At 34.6% G+C, this 21492-nt stretch overlaps 1 protein-coding gene and 1 non-coding gene across 2 annotated transcripts in view; both read left to right on the forward strand.

Annotated features, from left to right (window-relative positions):
* Window positions 1-21492, forward strand: part of LOC105830436 — a 95817-nt gene that overhangs the window by 36035 nt on the left and 38290 nt on the right. The window contains exons 2-3 of the mRNA XM_036290340.1: window positions 4273-4410; window positions 5363-5459. Of these exons, the coding sequence (XP_036146233.1) occupies window positions 4331-4410; window positions 5363-5459 (177 nt within the window). The 5' untranslated portion in view covers window positions 4273-4330. The remainder of the gene's footprint in view (window positions 1-4272; window positions 4411-5362; window positions 5460-21492) is intronic.
* Trnav-uac lies at window positions 3624-3696 on the forward strand. Its single transcript has one exon. It is a non-coding gene; the product is annotated as a tRNA-Val (tRNA).

Here is a 21492-nt window from a genome sequence, read left to right on the forward strand (position 1 = left end):
ATCTATATTTATATAATATTATTTTGTAACTTAATTTTAATAAAATAACTACACCTAAAAGTAATAAAACTTGGTATCTACTTGGTTGCCTGAAACTTAATTTGCGAAAAAAAACCATCTCCACTTCATAAAAGAATTTATCTTTAAATTGATCTTTAAAAAGTCTGCCGATAAAATATAATACACGAAGAATGGCACATCCTATGTAATAAAGTATCTATATGTATATAGTTATTTGTGCGACGATAAATTACGTATAATATATATTCATAGCGTGGATTATCTTTATTTTCAACAAAAACGTTATGAAAATTAAAATTTTCAAATTTAAAATTTAGGAAATATTTTACATAAAAAATATAATACGTAAACATCTGATAAATAAAGATTTCAAAAATAGAAATAATTATATACGGGAATCTTTTAAATAAACCCGCTTTGCATCAATCTTTTATCAAAACCTATTTCCGTTTGGATAGAATCGCAGGCATAATCGCTCGTTCATTCGCGCCGGCAGCACTATTATTTTAAAGCGACCTACGACAGCGTGAAACGCGTTGCAGTCGGCTGATCCAACTCATAAAGCCTCATACGCGCGTCGTCGATGTGTAATATACGATCATTATCGTGTTTCTATTGATGTTTCTCTCGCGAAGTGTGTATTCTTGTCATTACGAGCAGCCGATCAAGGCCATTAGATAACACTCGCAATTAGTCGCAGTTTGAGAAGCACACATGATATCAATACACATATATGTTACGATAACGTAATTCGTCGATAATGAGCAGGGAAAATCGAGGCTGAATTAAAACAAATTCATGCATAAATGAATCTGGTTATGCCGCTGTGTAATTTACTAATTGAAATCGAATACGCGGAAAGCGCATATTCGACTCCCTTCACATCAGATATTATTGTTTATGTAATTTATTCATTTATTTAAGCTTATAACACGCTGTGCTTGTTATATATACTTACTGACACGTGCTACATCAATTCGCTTTCTCATGCAAGTTTTGACATGTGCTTTTATTACGGAAAATATGAATATAACATTAAACAATTTGAATTTGCGTTGAATTGAAAATCTAAATATTTTTTAGAGCTAAAAAAGGATTTGTTTCTTATTTAATTCACAAAGTTTTTGAACATTAATTTTTGATCAAAGCGCTCGTCAAAAATGAAAGCGATCTTATAACTTTACTAGAAAAAGATTTCATAAGTTTTTTAATAAAACATATTTATATAATAGAATTACATAATACAATTTCTTACGAAGTATTATTTTAAAAAATCTCTCTCGTAGAAAGCTTTCATTAAGGGAGTTTCTCTGCTCAAGCCCGGCACAACAAGTGGCACAAGGGTTCAAGTAAAGAAAAATATTCAAATGACCATTTTGTTGTCTTCTTTTTTTTTTGCTGTATACGGTCTAAAGTTAATAATGGTGAATATAAGAAAAAATTCAGCTATAAAGTACTACCTTTATTACTAAAGTAATTTTTTTTTGGAGACTTATTTCATGAAATAAGTCTCCAAGAACAATTTCTCAAATCGCATACATCGAGGATGCGGCAAAATCCGATCGTGTCTCTTTGTTTTAAGAATCTCTTAAAATTGCGCGGTGCATCTGATTATGCGCCGGCTGCAAACAACTCGCCCGATCCGGCGGCGCACGCAACGTGTCGCGTGCTCGTGACTCGGTTGTACACGCGAGCACGCGCGTACACATATGGATTGCCGCCGTAGGCGGAGGAATGAACTTTCTCGCACATAACTTATGCAAATCAGTCAGCCATTGTGTACGGTTGCTTAATGCATTTACGAATATCAATACTTGGTAGGGTTCTTGTCCGGAAGGGTATCTCCTAATAAACGCCTCTCCACGCTCCGCAATTTCCTTTACTTGCAGGCACCGAACCGACAATGTATCTCGTATTACGTACGCTACTTAGACGCGTATATAATTCGTTTCCATTAAATATTAGCATAAGAAAAAACGAGCAGAAGTATTTCTTACCTTGCCTTGAAACTTACTTTTTGCAATTGGAAGAAGATTGAGACGTCAATTGCGACATCTCTTGAAATTCCGATATTGTTGCGTAAACTTTAGACTTGCAACTTATGTCAGATAGAAACTCTGTTTGTACACGGACGAAATTTTATATTAAATATTTCTATGTACGATAGTGACCACGGACTATAAGAAGAAATTTCTGAGAATTATAAGTAGTATCAATACTATAGCAATTTGATGAGAATCATAGTGAAAATTTTTCATAATTTCTTCCTTGGTCCTTGCTTACTATTTACCATAGTAATTTTTAGTATAAAAATTTGTTAAATATATATATATATATATATATATATATATATATGAACAATAATATACATATATTATTGATAATATTAGATCATGTTACATGTGTTTGTTTCAAAATTGTTTTATTTTTCTCTTTTTTTTTACATAAAATAGGCGTTAACTGGCACAGTTCTATTGATAAGACAAACTATTATCTACAATTCTACATAATAGTTCGTCTTATCGACGAATACAAGTAAAAAATACTGGATGAATGCACAACATATTATAAGTTCTATATTTATGAGTAACTTTTTATAATATCGCGCTACATGTTGCATCTTGCATCAATCGACAAAAAAGGTTTTACATCGAAGTGAAAGGCTTCTGGGAGTCCTCATATACTTTAACTTAAAGTATTGTACATGTATTTTGTAAACTTATGTTAAAAGAAGAGAAAAGAAAAATGTAACATGCTACGCCAGTTTTAAAGTTTATTACCCTCTTATTTTAAATAAACTTAATTACTGCAAAATTCAAAACGATATTATAAAGCCTGCCATATCATCCGACAGAGGATACTTTCTAATTTGTATTTATATTTCTAAAGTTTTCTTTTTAGTTTTCGTTGAAGAAATATAGCCTAATTTCAAAATTATATATCGGCGATTTTTTTTCTATATTCCGAACTCTGGTGGAAATTATAAATTATTTAAAGAATCATCCATTTTCAAAAAAACCCAAGATATCTTCTTTCGTACCCGAACAGCACAATGTCTAAAATCGGGACATAAGACGTTTTAAAGACGCCTTTTAGACATCTTAAAAAAAAAAAAAAAAAAAGAACTAAAAGATCTTAAAAACGTCTTCAAGACGTCTTACGTCCCGAGATTAGACATTGTGTTGTCTGAGTAACGTCTATGAATTTGACATCAGAAAGAGAAACTTGAATTTCATCATCTATAATCAGCCAGATCGGGAAAAGTTTTATAGTTCTTTTAAAACTCCTAGCTTTTATAGTTCCTGTTTAAATACCCGCGTGAGAGAGATGCGTGGGTTGCACGCGCAGCGGGATCGCCTCCCGATGGCCGGCGGCGCCTCGAGACACTCGGGGAGTCGAGATTCAGACGAAGCGCGAGGCCGTTGGGATTGAAACTGTTGCGTGGGTTGCGTCCGCGCCAACAATCGTCGAGCCGGACGCGACGGAGGAGACTTGGGTGTCGCGGGGAGTTTCCTTGGGTTTCCGCGTGAAATCCATGCGTACCGTCGACACGCGCGTTACACCGGGCCACACTTACTTTACGTGGACCGAAGACCGCAGAGGGTTCCGTGGTGTAGCGGTCATCACGTCTGCTTTACACGCAGAAGGTCGCCAGTTCGATCCCGGCCGGAACCACTTTTTTTTTTCCTCGCGAACACGACAACGACAATGCAAAGCGTAATCGTGCCTGATAATCATGAGGTTAAATGAAAACCGAGGCAGTGATTATTTTTTTATGCACGAGCGATTGAAAGAAAGAGAGAATTATCAAAAGAGACTGCATTTTTTTTATTAATTAGTTTTTTTAATTTCTAGTTCTTTTGCTCTAACCTTTTTTTTTAAGTATTCTATTCTTTAGAAATAAAACCAAAGAGATAAATTATGAAATTCACGGAGGGAACCATTTTGCTGAAATATCTATAAAAAATTACAGATGCTGCAAATAATTCGTTCTAAAAAGGTCTTTACATTCTAGCAATCAATTTGAACGTTCTACATTATTCTGGTAATTTAGAAAATTATTTGCAAATCTGTATCCAGCTAAATCGTTCTTCCCATACAAACGACGAGGAATTAAAAAGCAAGATCGACTATAAGAGTTTTACTCTTGAAAAGCAACGCGCGGACAAACAATCCGTCCTGTCGCGGATTGTAAACCTGGAAATTCCCGTTTTCGCAAGCGAGCGTAACTTTTGTCTCCCCTTCTTGCAGATGCCAATGTGACGGGCCGATTGAGAAGAGCTGCTGCGATGCCGTCGTAGTCGTCGCTATGAGCGAGAGCCGGTGCTACACGGATTCGCCCGTGCTCGCCGAACATCAGCCCTTCAACCGTAATGGGAAGGCGCTCAGGTACGATTACCATAAGTGCACGCCGCGCGGACCAGCGAGAGCTTAATCGCCTTGCGACAGGGCGGGCGTTGATCGTGCTTTGATTTATAGCACGTAATTGAGGAGTATAAGTCGAAAACGACCGGCACGGCGCGGGGGTCGTTTTTATCAGCTGCCCCTCGTCGCTGCAGCTCGAGAAATTGTTAGGACGGGTGTTCGCTAAGAGAGTGTTTAAGAAAAACGTCGTAGGAAATGTTGCTAAATGTGCGCGGAGAGAATTTTCTCTTAAAAAACTACCCTGAAAATCGTGGTAATTATGTGACAACGTAAATCTTGAAAAAATTTTACTGTACTTTTAGCAAAATTTACTTAAATTTTACTATACTTCTACTAAAATTTACTAAAACTTATACTTTGTCAAATTTTATTAAAATTTTAGTAAATTTTGTTAAAAATATACTAAAATTCTTCAAGGTTTACATTGTTTCACAATTACCATGATTTTCGGGATAATTTTTAAGAGAAAATTCTCTCCGTGTGCCACATCTCACCGTCGTTCCTTATTCAGGCAAGATTATCCGAGAGTCATAATGCGACATTAGAATCATTGCGCGTATAATCACATAAGCTTATCCTTCTTTCTCGAGTAGGTTTTCGTTTTAAGTAGAATTTCACGCATGCAGCAAATATAACAAATCCGCAAGCGCTCCCGCCGCGCTTGTTATATCGAAACCTCTTCTAAATCATTCGCCACCGTGGTTATTGTCGGTCGTGACGGCGACCTCGTGAGAGGAGGATGTCCGATCGGATTATCGATCGAATTATGGTCCTCGATCTAATCAGATTATACCGCGGAATTCCAGCTCGCGTTCTCCTGTCTCGCAAAGTGGGCTTAGAGAGTTAAAGGCACAAGACCCTTTCCCCCCCTCCTCCCTCCTTCGTCCTAGGAGACACTAACGAGGGTTGATTTCAGGGGATCTAAGAAGAGCGTGCTGTTCTATACGACCGACTGCGGGGGGGACGAAAAAGAGGACCTCGGTCTCAAGCTTCAGCAGCGATCCGTCTCGTTGGTAAGTCCCACATTAACGTCAAAACTTAAGCCTAACTCCGTGGTATCGATATCTTATTTAATTAGGATGACTAACTGATAAAACATGCGAGGAGCCTGTCGGTTGCCTTGTGAACGCACATATATGGTGCAATCGCAAATCTTTCGAGTTACGAGCTTAATAAGAAAATTGAAAGGAGCACGTAATGGTTTAGATACCAGTTTCATAAACGATCGATCTTCCTGCCTCTGTAATTAAAGATCGCAGGCTTGTAATCAGGCGTTTTAACGCATCGTGCGTAGGATATGCAGATACCGCAGCTCGCGATTTTAATTTCAAAAATGAGGAAAACTTTAAGATCGGCCGTTTTTCTGCGTACGAAAACAAAAAGGAGGAAGAAATTATTTACTTAAAAAAAAAGAACATAATTTTTATAAAATAAATCTATTAAACTCTCACAAACTTGATTTGAATAATTTGTGCATATTTTTTTTATCAACACTAACGTAAATAAAAAAAAAATTTTTTTATCCTTTTTATTACGCTACTAAAAGTTTGTGCAGCGTAATGGTGTTCCCCGTGTTTGCGCAGATAAAGTTCGCGGCGGCTATTTCTGTTCCGGAAAGAAAGCAACCGCGATTTCCATCAAGCCTGACAATCTCTCTCGCTGGATTATCCTGATGCTTCATCGTTATTCAGTGGAGGCTTAATGACGTACAGCGTCGACGCGATGTAGTGGCAACTGACACTGAATTATACGAAGCTCCGTGTAAATCTCACGCGTGACACGTCACACAAAGGCCTTTATTTAACCTCGAATCCAATCCTTTAACGTACTACAATTTATCGTTAGACGACATGACTTTTTAATTGAATCATTGTAATCCGAGGTTTACGAAAAAGGTCCTCCGGATAAACTTCATAAAGTTAAAACTGTATGTGCAGAAGAAATTAATCCAATAATAACTTAGCGAGTAGAATATGTTTTGCCTGAAACGTACGAAAAAACGTTTCTCATCGTCAGCATAGCCCGAGCCCTAATAGTACAAAACATTGACGCAATATTGGGAAGTAATATAAAGGCAATATTCCTAATATTGGTCCAATATTGTAAAGTAGACTCTTTACCTTATTTAGCCAATTTGTCTAAGGCAATAATATTGGTTCAATATTGGACATTAATTGCATTCTAATTTGGAACCAATATTTTATGGAACCAATATTGGCGTTACATTGGGAAAACGTTGACCAATGCATTCCCAATATAATCAATGTTTAGCCAATATTAGCCAATGTACTGCCAATGTATCGTCCTACTAGGGAGGAATAGTCGTTAGTGGATGGAAAATCGATTATCGCCATTTCTCGTACCGTCAAAGTGTTAAAAGTAAAATGTCTCTCGCCGTCACTTATAATTATTACGCAGTTACAAGCACACGTGATGAACAAATACAGATATTCGACGAGTTGTCATTATATACGAATACCATTACTCCGCCTCGATATTTCACTCACACCTTGGGTTTCCTTACGTCGGTATTTAATTCCGACGTTTCGTCGCACGATGCATTATGAAGATAAAGAACGAGGAGACCTCGGATATAGAATTTGATATTTTTTAATACATCAGTCACGTAATCGCTGCAATATCAGGGCTATCTCATAACGTCACAATCCCCTTTCCTGTATCATCTTCGTAAAAACGTCGTAACAGTTATAACGTAAAATATATAATACTATCAGGCTTCAGGGCTAAGTATTTAAAGAAATTTCTTTTCTTCGGTTGATAGATGGATACGGAAAATTGATGCAAATAGAATATTACTTCGGGATAACTCAGTTTAGATTCAGTTATCGCGGTTTTGAATATTATAATCATTTAATCATAAATCTATAACAGCCTGTATCCCTTTTGATAGCGACTTAGAGAACGCGAGTTGAACGTAAAGAGATTGTGTCTGGAAATCATCGCGATATGATCCATAAACACTCCGTGATTCTAAGCGCAGTCTTTCCTTTTCGATAGTATCGCAGCCTATAAATTCTCAATCACCTGTCGTATCGACGGCTTCGCCCGTATCGCTTAAGACACTCCCATACAGATTCTCCAACATTTTTGCTCTTACATATATATATGTTTTTTAATTATATACATATAATAAATAATCATCTTCCTCTTTTTTCGCCAGAAATTCCGATTTTCTAGATTTAAGTTTCTAACATGAATTAGAAAAAAAAAAGACAATGTTTAATAGTATAAAAATACAAAAATGTCTTTATTTTGTATTCCTTCTTAAATTATTGCACATAAAGAGAAATAGAAAAGTTATGGAATACAACAAATAATTATGAATATGCTTTGTCCATATTCTCATTATTTATATTTTATTTTAGATTATATTATATTTACTAGAAAATAATCATTGTTTACGTTATTATTATTATTATTCGTATATTTAAACGTTTATCATACATTTTCTCTGAATAATGAAGTTTTCCGTATTAATAGTTCTATCGCCTCGTTGTAAGGCCAGGTGTCCAATTTTCCAACTGTCACTCAATTTTACTGATTATCAGGCACACCAGCTAGGGCTGTAAACCTTCCGCAATTCTAAAGACAGTCTATAACTTTCCATTTCGATAGTATCGCGCGTCGTAAATTCCCGATCGCCTGCTGTATCAGTTGTCCCGATGGTAACATCCATACGCTTCTACGTAGACTCTTCATCATCGTCTTCGTCCCTCGTCATTATCCCCCACGTATTCCTCGTGCTGATTTATGAACATCGGCGGATTGCCAGCGGAACCGATATCAACGACCGGTGGTTTTGTTCTTTGCCTCTTGCTGAATCGCATTGAAAGCAAATCTGCCTTATCTGAAGTTATGTTCTGCAACGGATGAAAAAGAAACGGGATGAAAACGTATCAGTACGAATAGAACGTTTGAAAAATATTAATTTGCTTTAGCAAAGATTTTTTATTTCAGAATATTATGAGATTTATGAAATATAAATTTTAATAAAGAAAAAGAAATTAATAAATACATACATGTATAATATTCTAATAAATTATAATTATGTATAACGTAACTAGAAATTCTACATAAATTCTATGTAATTAGATATTTCACATATAAATATAATACGAATTTCTTTTTAACCGGAAAAGTTTTTTTTAAGAACAATATTTTTAATTTTGAATAGAATAAAACTTTTTCATAGTCGCAATATAAGGCATAAGATTAAAATAACATTTTTTACAATTATAAAACTTTTAAATTGTAAAATTCTACAAACTGCAGAGACGGTTTATTATTTTCTTTTATTGATTTGAAAAAAAAATTGTTTTTTGTTAATCTTTATAATGAAATCTAAACATATTATTTATATGTATGTATATATATATATATATCTTCACAAATTTTCTTTGTATTAAAAATTTTTTTTTACTTACTTTTAATGAGTTGGAATCCTTCGTGTTATAATAATTACATGTTTATCCCTATAATTCCGTGAACGCTTATTTGTCGCTCATTGACCGCAAAACACCTTCTCACATACGTTTCCTCGATCCAGGCGATTCCAGAGTAGTAATAAAAACGTCGGCAATGCTTTCGCGCCTGCCTACCGTTAAACTGCATCGAAAACTGTACGTTCACCCCGTGCGCCTAGTATTTCACATCTCCGAACCCGTAATAGACCGGCAAGGTAGAGGCGTTCGACGATCGGCCGCGATAAGGATCGGCAGGTATGAGGTCGTTCCCTGCTAATCGCAGTTTGCGAGGTGGTATCCAGTATCATCGCGGCATCATCTTCCGCATCCTCTTGCAAACTGGAAGCACGTATATTTCGCATAACGATTGCACCCTTGCCCGGTACGCAATTTTCCTGTTCGCTCTTACATGCACGTCACATCTCGATTAAGTGGAACAGTCGTAGTCACGTATAACGTAAACAAATACTTTTTTATTAATATAAAATTTATTCGTTATAATAATACAAAATTTTTATAAAGTGTGTTTATTATCAGGATTGTTGAGTTTTTTTTTTTATACAACATATTTTGAATTCTGCACTGAGGAAAAAATGTTGTTAATTTGACTAAATTTTTCAGTTCAACTCATTATGTATTTCAATCAAATATATAAATAGTTAGATTGGAGTTCAAATATTTCATGTATTTAAGTTAAATACTTAAATTGAAGAAGTTTTATAAAGTTGAAAAATTTAGTTAAATTAACATTTTTTTCTCAGTATGGCACTTACGATGACGTAAAATTATTTGATAAAATTTTAATGCTTTTAATTTTTTCCACTAGCATTTTTTTGAGGGTTTAAAATGATGTAAATGCATTATCTTTTTTTAAAGACAAGTTAAAATTTTATATAGTTATTTTATATATTTTGTAACAAGAATATTATTAAATAATATTTAATATATTAGATAATGTCTTTTAACAGTATTTTTTAATTACATCTTTTTTAGAGAAATCAGAAGAGATGTAATTGACTTTTTTAAATGTTAAGGAATCCATTAAAATTTAATATCTTTTTTTCTATAACCCTTACTGTAAATAATTTTCCATCACATTTATGTAATACAATATAATCGATAGTTTATTCCATAAAAATTTAATTAAGTAAAACATCGGTTTTAGATTGATTTTTTTCCCTTGAAAACTTTAAGACATCGTTGGTTCCCTTATAATATCTATGAGCATAAAGATGACCCTTGGCAATACGAGACCGGTTTTAATCGTTTCGATTAACTACGTTGAGCTGGTATGGTCGCTGTACACGTCCATATGAGTTGTGCCAGCGTTTACGATGGAGTAATCGTCCACGCCACTAATAGTTTTGCGTTCTTGCCTCATAAACTTGTGTCCACGTAATTCTCTCACGACGTTTACATGAACGTTAGATTGTAAAATGTTATATTAGATTGTAAACTCTACGCAAAACACGATGGAAAGTAATAATTTTTTATTTAAGGTACAGATTAATTTACACACACACAAAATTATTTAAAAAATGTGTCATAATAAAAAATAAAAAGATATTAATTATCGTTGATTTTATATCGTTACGTTCCGGTTTGTTAATTAAATTAAACAAAATTAAATGACGAGAAAAGAGAAAAGCGGATAGAACTCGCAATAAATTTCGGTTACTGAGCCATCGATTGATTGACACAGCCAATTAAAAAAATCAACTAACAAAGATAAATTGAAAAAAATAATCGAGATTTCAGAATTGAGACAACAGCGTAATTGGATTACAGATTGCTTTGTTCTTATGCGGGCCAACCGATCCCGAGAAATCCCCATTGTAATTATTTTGAACATGTCCAGAAAAAATTGCCAACTTTTAGAAAGGTTTCCGATTTTACGGACAGAAGAAATTAAACAATTTTCACTCTATTCGAATACAAAAATCCCTGGATCATTTCTTCACTTTGGCTGCGTCGTGTAGGTCATACGAGCAGAAAATGGAGATACACTCGTTCCTATTGTTTAACAGAGAAGGGGAGGGGAGAGAGCTGCTCGTACTCGCGCTTCCGTTATTTCCGTTATAAAAAAGTAACCGTAATATGCGTAACAGTCCATCCTTGAGTCGCATCAGGGCTGCAACGCTGCCGTGTCGAGCTCTTCCGCGGCAAAGATTATTGCCGAACAAGAGAGGAAGGAGGTCGAGAGAGTGCTTCATACTGGATTTATTTTCCAACTACGTTGTCCCGGATGATACTTCAATTACATTCCGTCGTAGACGACCGTAATTACTATCGATCTGCGGCTGATGCACTGTCAAAGATCGTGTCTGATAAAGATTGCATTTAAATTAGTAGATTAATTGGGGCGAGAGAGAGAGGAGGGGAGGAAACCTTTCCGATGATTGAAGAGTAAGCTGATATTGGATGGCTTCGTTAACGATGATCTTATCATGCGCTTCCAAATCTTAATGACATAATATGCCTCTAATGGATTACGTTGCGCATATAAACTGCTAAGTATGTCTAAGCTCGTAACATTTTTACATGCTTGATATGAAAATCTCATCCTCGATGAAACTGAAACGACTACATTTAATTCAAAACGTGAAGTATAAACACGGAGATCAATATTTTTTAAATTTGTATTAAAAAATAATAGTGATTTTAAAATAATTATTGGATTATAAGAAATCGCTATGAGTCTAGAAAGTTGTCTTTATTTTAATTTAAGATTACAATAAACAGTCAATTACAAGTACAAGTAAAATGTTGTGGGCTTATAGAATTTTGTTAAACTAATGGATTCTGATGATACATATTAATTATATCCAGACGTATCACAATTATTAATCAAGACTCAAATAAATACGGCAATATTTCACGGTGAAGACGCTGGGAGTTAGGAAACAAATGTATTTTAATGTACTATATTTTTCAATTTGGCATAAGAATATTAGAAAATTCATGAAATTATTCGAAAGTGGGAAAATTGAATAGGGGGCTATGAAATTGATAAATATTTATTTGAAATAATTTGAAAAATATTATTTGACATAAGTATATTAAAGTTAATATTAAAAAAGTAAACAGTATTTAAAATTTTATAAGCATTTACTTGAAATACAATATTTATTTTAAATTTCAATGTCGTAGATTGAAATTAGTTTTTACTATTTTCTGTTGTTTATTTACTGTTTTCTTTGTCATCTTAACAAATAGAAAATAGTAAATAAAAAAAAATAGAGAAAACTAATTTATCTATCGAAATATAAAATATGTGTCTTATTTTAAATAAATTTATATATAAATGCCAAATACTATTTGCTTTTTTATATTAATTACACAAAATTTACTTATTTAAAACATTCTTTGCATCTTTCCTTCAAATATAGCTTCCAAAGAAATATTTCTATTTCCTACAATTTTTCCCAGTGCCACGAATTATTCACACGCGAATCTTCCTCCCTGGAAAAATAAAACAGGGGTCTCGTAAAATATTCCACGATTCCCATCGTCGAAATATCTCTATCGACTTTATCAGAAATACAATAGAGATCTCTGACGTCATACAACATCTTCGTATTAACCGACATTTTTATTCAATGGATTATCCGGATTCTAGACGAAACGCATGGAAATTGTACGGAAGAGAATTTAATGACTAGATATTATACACGTGATTCGCTAATAATCACAGCTTCGCGAAACAATCGGTCACACTAGCGATCATCAAATTATAACGCCGATAATTTGCAGTGTCTGTCAATGCCGTGTTTGTCAGTGAATACTGAATTAAAAGCGCAAATTTCTATTCTATTGCCAAATTTTTATTGTGCTGCGCGCAATTCGTTCATCGTTTTATTTCAACTATATTATAAATTTTAAACTCTGCAATTCTAAGCTTTCCCAGCTTTCATTTGACCTAACAAGTAATTTAGCGCCTTAATTGTGACGTTTCGACAATCACAGTAACTTAATTATCCCGCTCTCTTGAGATTAAGCTTCATACGAATCACTCTTTATTCTTTAGAAAATTTAAGGCTCGCAACTGTGAAATCAATTTAACCTTTGAAGATTTGTTAACGCGATCATCAGTTAGTGGTCTTGTGTGTATTCACGAGCTAGGAAAATTAGCTCTGGAAATGCGCGAGGGCAAACACAGGGTTAATCGCATATTGTTTCCCCGGCTGCAGCACTCCGGGCGTCGTGTTTCGCGATGACGGACTCGCACATTCAATCCAGGCCCTTCGTCCGATTTCGAGTGTCCCCATTTCGAAATTGCAATCAGGGAGCTTCGGTCGATGCTATTAATTTCCGTCGCGTGTGTTTCCGCACACTGGTGACCGACATTTACATACAGAACGCGGATAATCCCGCAGAAGTTCACGCGTGCTGTGTGCATGTCCACCGGAAACGTTACCGCACGTGACGCTTGTACGATTGCACGGGCGTTTGTGTCTTAATTAGCGTCCACTTAGATTCAATACTTGTCACTGCAGAATGACTAATCGGGGTAATATACTTGAAAAACAAAAAAAAAACATTTCCAGCCGCGCTGTAAAAAATTTTTGTAAAATTACAACTATAATAGTGGGTAATTTTGAGACCAACTATAATTATAGTTGTAAATTTCCTCGTGTCTATAATATACAAGTAAAAATAATTTAATATGTCATAAATTTGTTTACGGTGTACACACAAGTGTAAAAAACAAACTAAGAAATTATTGCGAAATATTATATACAAATAAAATATTACATACACATAAAAATTTACAACTATTATTATAGTTGGTCTCAAAATTACCCACTATTATAATTGTAATTTTACAAAAATTTTTTACAGTGCGGTTAGAAATCCCTTAATTACTCGGGATTAAACTCGCGATAAATTATTAATGCGACGATTGAAAACAAATTTTGGTCTACCGCGAGCATAATTCACGGCGCGCGTGTCAACATTACTGACCAAATCTGATTGGTATGCGTACACAAGTAATACATAATGCAGTAGCTCTCGGTAATATCACATACCCTCGAGGATGCTTAAGCATACACACAGCACGGTGTATAAAAAAAAAACAATAAACAGGGCGAAATAAAAGTGCAAATAATAATTACGGAGCAAGGTAGAAATTTTTGGGAAACGCAATAATATGGTTACAACGCAATCGGTGAAGCGAACGGAGAAAAGAGTGGCGAATTTTTTTTTTTTTTTTAATATCTCGCGGCCTTCGGTCTTTGAAATCTGATTAAAAATATCTATCGACGTTTCGATTTTCGAAGCAGCTTTATTCATAGTCCTTCAATGCAACGGGAATGGCGTTATATTTAATAAACTCCTTGCGAGTTCCCTTCGATCCCTCGTCGCAACAACAACAACGACGACGACGACGACGACGACGCGTTACAGTTCGCGAGAGTCGCACGCACGCACGCACACACGTGCGTTTGTGTGCGGCTCGTGAGAATTCCTGAGCCGAGAAATGGTAATTCTCACGGGACCGACAATCGGGGACCCCTCCGCGTAATTTCGTGGCTCTCGTGCTCAACGTCCCGACACGCATGGCAATCGCATGCCGTTCGCCGCCGGCGATTCGACGGGCGGCCGGACCGTTCTAGGTGAGGAACTCGTGCATGGGCGTCGGAAGAAGCGTGCGGATGCTACTTTGTGGTACGTCGATCTCGAAAAGGAGCAGGTAGATATACCATTATATCGAGGCTGTCTTTCAATGGAATTTGTTTAATTTGTGATGATAAGTCGATAGATATGAAAAATTGAACGAATTTTTTTTTTCCGATAATCCAGAAGTAAAAATTAAAAATTCCAAACGTTTCGAAAAATAATTTCTTTTATATACATATAATAGTAGCGTTAATAGTGAAATTTATTAGTAACAAGTTAACGATATCATTGAAACAAGATTGAGTTAAGAATGTGTCACATTTGAAAATATAACAAAAATTTTATGGACTGCTTTATTATTACACGTTTATCTGTGCAAAATTGGAGCATAATTCTTTTATTTAATTAATTTTTGTTTGCTGTTGATTCTTATGTAAGATTGTGCTTTGTAATGTTTGTTATTTGCAAAATTTAATGAGAAAGTGGTATTACGAATTAAATCAATTTTTTTTAATATACAAAACCCTAACAAATATTTGTGAGAAAGTTTATTTGGATTCACTTACTCATTTAAAAGTTATTTACTTATAAGACCTTATAAAAATAGGATCATTTTCGCTGCGTAAATTCATTATAAGCCAAATGTTTTATTTCGTCTTCTTTGCAACTGTTTCACGATAAAAATTTGGGTAATCGCATCCAAATTTTTGTTGTTTATTAAGAGCAAAAAGAACAAATCTAAGAAACCCGTAATTTTTAAATTTCGACTACTTTTGGCTGATATTCTATTGAGAAGCCAAAACAACCTGAGTATTCTTTTTACTTTGGATCCGAAAAAAGAATTTTTTATAGACGAATAGTGAAGCAATTTTGTAGAAATACTTATCTATAAAAGATTCTTAAAAATTGCATTTTCTCGGTAGCAAAATAGAAAATATCCCCTACAAAATAAGACGGTAAAAAAATTGTTGCTATTAATTTTATCGTTAAAGAGGCATTCCGCTTTACCTCTTTATGTCCTCTAATCTTACAAAAAAATACTTTACTACAACATGACGAGAAGTGCAGTTTCCCTTCAGAAAAAAATGGATAATATATTCAAGAAGCGACTTTATTAACAAAAAACCCGCATCCGCGAAAGCTTAAGCAATACCGACCGTTAGACGGCGGTCATATTGATTATCGCGGTTATCGATTTCTCGTGAAATCGTGAAATTAGCAAATCGCCGCGATACATAATCCATTACGCGTGCCGATTTCTTGCGCGAGTTACGGTAGGCCTCGCTTGGCGTTTGGTTCGCGCGCGTGGTATAAACGATACATGGTAACGGAAGCGCAGGTTCGACGCGATACGTACACGTTTGTTGTTGCTGTATAAGTCTACATCCCGCGACGCGGATGTCTAAGCCATTATAGAAAACGTGCGAGCCGACATGCGTGAAATCGCGAAAGATAACAACACGCGGATAAGCACGGCTGAGACGACGCAATGGGAAATGTGACGAATCGCGTGTATCGAGAGCGTGTCTACTTGAATAATCCGCCGATAAGGCGTGCGAGGTACAACACACGCGGTGCTGTGTGCATATTAAACTCGTGTTTATTAATTAAAGAGAAATGTAAGAACTTTTTTTACGAATGAACGTCTCGATAAGATTTAATAAAAAAACAAGAAGATCGAGGAAAGACGACTCTTGCTACCCGTATGTCCACGTAAATTTTTTGCGGTATTTCAGTTTTTTTTTTATAAAAAGCAAATTTAAAATTCCTGTGAGTTTTGTAATCAAATTGCACGTTGCATGGAAACTATAAAATCATAATTTAAATTCTTCAGGTTTCAACGCGTTTTAATAATTGCTGATGCCATGTCTTTTACATCAAAGTCCTGGTTGATAAACTAATTGTTAGAGACTGTTATAAATTAACCTAAACACACACACACACACACACACACAGATGTCAAATTTAAAAAAAAAGTATAATTTAATTTTGCTAATTAAGTAATATCTCTGCGTAGCCCTGATAAAAAATATTTTATTAAAAAATACATATAAATATATATAATTTTATACGAAATATGTTTTTATTAATTTCTTTTTTTGTAAAATTTTTGTTTGAAAAATGAGAGATAATGTTATAATCATATGTTCCTTAAATTATAAATATATATGATTATATATTGTGATTATATATTTGTTTCTATATGAAAAATTTTTTACTGGGAGAAAGAAACCAAGCTTTTTAATAGCGTGTACATTCGTTCTGTCGCCATCGCGCGATCAATTTCCAGTACATCGTGTGGTTAGTCGCAAGTGTACGTGCGCACACACATGTATACTTTTAGAAAATGATTTAATGGTCGGTCGCGCGTTCCATTTAACTTGAGCGAAATGGGCGGGGGAGCCCCGAGAGAGAGAAGACTCGAAAGACCTAAGCTGCTCCGTGGAAAGCTCCGGTAATAACCTACCTCAAAAAAAAAAAAGAAAGAAACGGATCAAATCGCGTGTGTTGGAAGCGCGACGCGCAACTTGAGGAATTGGCCCCCGGCACGTGAGAGAAGCTTCCCCTTCTCTCTCAGCCTTCTCTCTCTCTCTCTCTCTCTCTCCATCTCTCCTGTGCGAGATACCTAACTGTACCCTCTCGGATTACTCACGCCTCTCTCCGCCGACGGCTCCTACGCGGCGCGTATAATAATCGTTTCTCCACATAAGCAATTAGCGAACCGCGTGCGCCCGGCGATTGTTCTTCCAAATTGTCCGCCGCTGATCCGCGAGCCACGAGAAAGCCGACGCTCGATAACACTTACACCGTGCGATCTTACATAAAGATATCCCTGCCCTCGCGCAGCAAGCGTTTACCATAATCTTCCCTTAGAATTGCTCCCGTTGTTCGAGAGATCTAATTAATATTGTCTTGACGTTGGTCGCGGTTACGATGCTTCGTGGATTCAATTGTTATTTTAACAAGTTCCGCTCTACCGTTATTCTACAGCAAGTACGGCATGTTGTACAATACCCTTTGATCGTACTAAACCAGCGCGCCTCTCTTTGAAATTTAATATCTTAATATATTAATTAAACTTTACATGATGTTCTAGTTTAAGAAAACATTGGATGTTATTATTATTAACGTATAGAAATGATACTGCGTTAATTTTCATACCTTTTAACTCTATTGAAGTATCATTTATTTTACTAAATGAATAAAGAGAGTTTTCATTAAAGTATAGCACTTGTGAAGGGGCCATTTAAGCAAGCAGGCGTGCTTTAAGTAGGCTCTTCAAAAATACTACTTGAAAGAAAATGAATAATACTCTATTTAATAAAATAAATAATACTTTAAAGACATTAAGAATCTTCTAGCAATAAAGTTGAAAGATATGAAAATTAACATGGAGCATCATTTCCATATAATGACATCCAATCTTTCTTAAAATGGATCAGTATGTAATTAAATAATTTATACAATTACACACACACACACACACACACAAATGTTAATTATTTAATTTTAACTGTGAAATATTCCTTGATTTATTAATTAAACTAGCAGGCCCTTTTTTGAAATTTAATATCTTAATACTTTATAATTATATATATATATGTATATGCGCTGTAATTATATAATTCCAGCACATCGAGAAGAGAACCTAAGCCGGATATAATGAAGATTGTTATTAGGGAAACGTACACAATCTTCAATTCAATATCAAATCTCTCTTACTGTGCTACGCTGGAAACGCGAACGGGATTTCTCCTGCTGATTCTACTCATCTCGCCTTAATTGATACGTCGAGGTCCTGGAGTTAGTCGAGCGCGACCGGGGTCATCGTTAACGTGCGGGATATCTACACGGGAATTATCTCGCCGCGTCTCGCGTAACAGCGATCCTCTCTCGCATCGCGAGAACGAGAATCCGCGGAACGTTGATCGGTGTGTAAACGATCGATATTCACGAATTGGCCGCGCCTCGATTCCGCCACTGACGATGATACCGCTTACCAATTAGTGGACGAGACTTTGATTACCCGTGCACACGGAGCTTCTTGTCGTCGCCGTTGCGCTCCGAGGAGCCAATTTCCTTCCATCGCATCGCGGGGAAAATCGAGCACCGTGTAAACACAGAGTACGTACTTTGACGTTTCTCGCGTCGTTCTCTCCCGATGGTACCGTTCCATCGGTTCTAGTGTCGCCTTAACGGTCACGTAATTGTCGCAGATAATCGTTATTTCCGTTTCCTGCAGATATATGTGGGAAAAAGAAAGTAAAATGGCGAACAAGTGTGTCAATTTTTTTTTCTCATGTCTGTGAGGACGTGAGAATATTGATTTACTTTTTTTCTTTTCTTAAAACCTTGGTCATTACCAAAAATGAGAACTGTTAAATAAAGTAAAATTTACATAAATTTAGATTTTTATGGATATGTCGATTTCATCATCTTGAGCTGCGGCATGGTTGACTTTCAGTGATTAAAATAATAAAAATTCAAATTATATCATAATTAAATTCTATTATTTTGATGTATTAATATTTTAACGTGCTAAAAAAAAATATAAATATAAAAGGATTATTAGGAATAAAAATATAAAGCGAATAAAAGTAAATAAAGTAAAAAATAAACAAAAAAGTGTTGTTAAGTATCATTCAGTATTATTTTTTATGCAGTTAACAAACATAATTCGTATGCATGAATACGCGCATACATGACGTTTATTATTTTACTCGGAATTCATCATGTTTATTTATTTATTTAATAAAAATGTTGCTATGCAAAAAAAATTAGTGCGTTATTGTATTATTTTTAGCCATTTTATATTGAGAATATATTATTAAAAGAATAAAAATATTTACTATCATTGCGTTATTCCTTGAAACACCAAAAAATTATAGATAGGTATAAGTTTTTTAAAAAATTTCTTATTATATTATCCATTTTCGTAGACAAATTGAAAGCAAATTGTAAGATTTTTTGTCATTATTTTAGTCTCTAACAAATTGAGCATCAGTTTATTATCTGTTAGTTTAGAAAAATTAGCAATTTATCATCTTATTTTCTTTCTCTTTTTTACATCGTTGTTTTCTTTGTTTGTGTGTGTGATTCTTTCTCTCTCTCTCTCTCTTTTTTAAATATAAAAAAATTGTATATACGTTTTTTATACCTTGTATTTAAATACTTTGATTGCTAGAATATCGTGCAATTTTTTTCTCGCACTATTAAATAAATTAATATTTTCTTATGGTATTTGTTTTCTTATATATTTTTAAAATAGATTGAAAAATTATTATTTAATAAATTATACTAGAAACTCTTTATTGTTATGCATTGAAAAATGTATGATTCAATATCCATGTTCTACATTTGCTAGAATATTTCTCATGACACCTGATCAAGATTTACAACTATTTGTTGATCTACTGAAAGTTTCCCGTATATCAAACGTGTCGTAGCGACGAGCGAAAAACTTAATTTATTTTGACGTGTATTGCCAGGGAATAATTCACGCGATTTTTTTTGTTTCTAGCGTCACATAATTCACGGTGACAGTGAGAAAATATGACTCTTAAATGTCATACGTTATGCGCTACGTTGCAAATCTGTTACACACGATGCAACACTTAGTTTCTATTAAGATCTGTGAGAGCTGATACATCGTATTGGTACTTAACCCTTCGCAGACACCGCTAAATTTTATTGCTTCGTTAGGGTCGCTGAAGGACGGTTGTGGTTTTCAGACAGTTTTTGAACTACAAAGAACTTAAAAAAATTATAAGTATAAATTCTGAATCTCTAAATCTTCGGTGAGCGATTTCCACGATAATTAATGAAAATTTGTTCAGTAGATTAATTACGGATAAAAATTAAATCGTATTTCAAATAGTGATGCTATATTAAAGTATTATACAAAATATTACTTTAAAAGTTTTATAGCTCCCTCTTATTTGCTCAATTTTTTGTATTGTGCCGGAGAGTGTCGCTTTCTATAAATGACATTAATGGATAGGAAGAGAAGGCGAGAAGCTCATCTTTGCTCTTGTGGAAAGTAATTAGGAAAGAGAGAGACCTGAAAAATAAAAGGGAAAAAGCTTGGCGTGAAAAATGAAGGCGAGAAAGACGTGGATATAGCAGTGTTGGTGTTCTTCGTGGGAGAGACGCACAGGACACGCGTGTACGCGCGAACACGCACGCGTGTACACACGACACTTCGACGGCGTGTGAAATATAACCGCGATTTTTTTTCTGGCTACACCGGAGAGAGGATCCAGCTTCTCTCGCCGTTTCTTCCTTCCCGTTTATCTCTCGGACTTGCAACGAACGACCGCGCGCGTAATAATGTTAACGTCTCATCAACCTTAAAATTGAATATTTTTCGTTTTATTAACGTATATATATTAAATATTATCTACATTAGCTATAATTTTGACTTTGACAGATCATAACGGACACCAAAAAAGTTATGAAAATTGTATTATCTTTGAGTAATAATATTACACCAAAAGAACTGTATTAATTAAAGATCAAGCCTTATTATAGAAAATGGCTGGATCTTCACATTGATATTTCTTCTACAATTTTTATATACATTTTCAAATTTATTAAATTGCGTAGCGAATAAATCGGTCTTTGAAAACAATTTTAGTCAACAAGAATAGTAATAATACAATATTAAATTGATAATAATACTAATATTGATAATAAATTCATGATGCTAACAATAATACATCTATAAAGACAATAAAAGAATTTATTTCCCCCAAGCTGTAACGAATTTGTTTCGGAAAATAATAATTGAATTCTTTCGATTTATATTTATTTAAAAAGTTAAGTAAACAATTCTAATCAAATAATTTAATTTTTTATACGGATATGAATCATATAATAATAATAAGTAATTCAACATTATACCGTTTAATAATATTTCCGCTTTTTTTAATCGGAATGA

The sequence above is a fragment of the Monomorium pharaonis genome, chromosome 7 (assembly GCF_013373865.1).
Source record: "Monomorium pharaonis isolate MP-MQ-018 chromosome 7, ASM1337386v2, whole genome shotgun sequence".
NCBI classification, from domain to species: domain Eukaryota; kingdom Metazoa; phylum Arthropoda; class Insecta; order Hymenoptera; family Formicidae; genus Monomorium; species Monomorium pharaonis.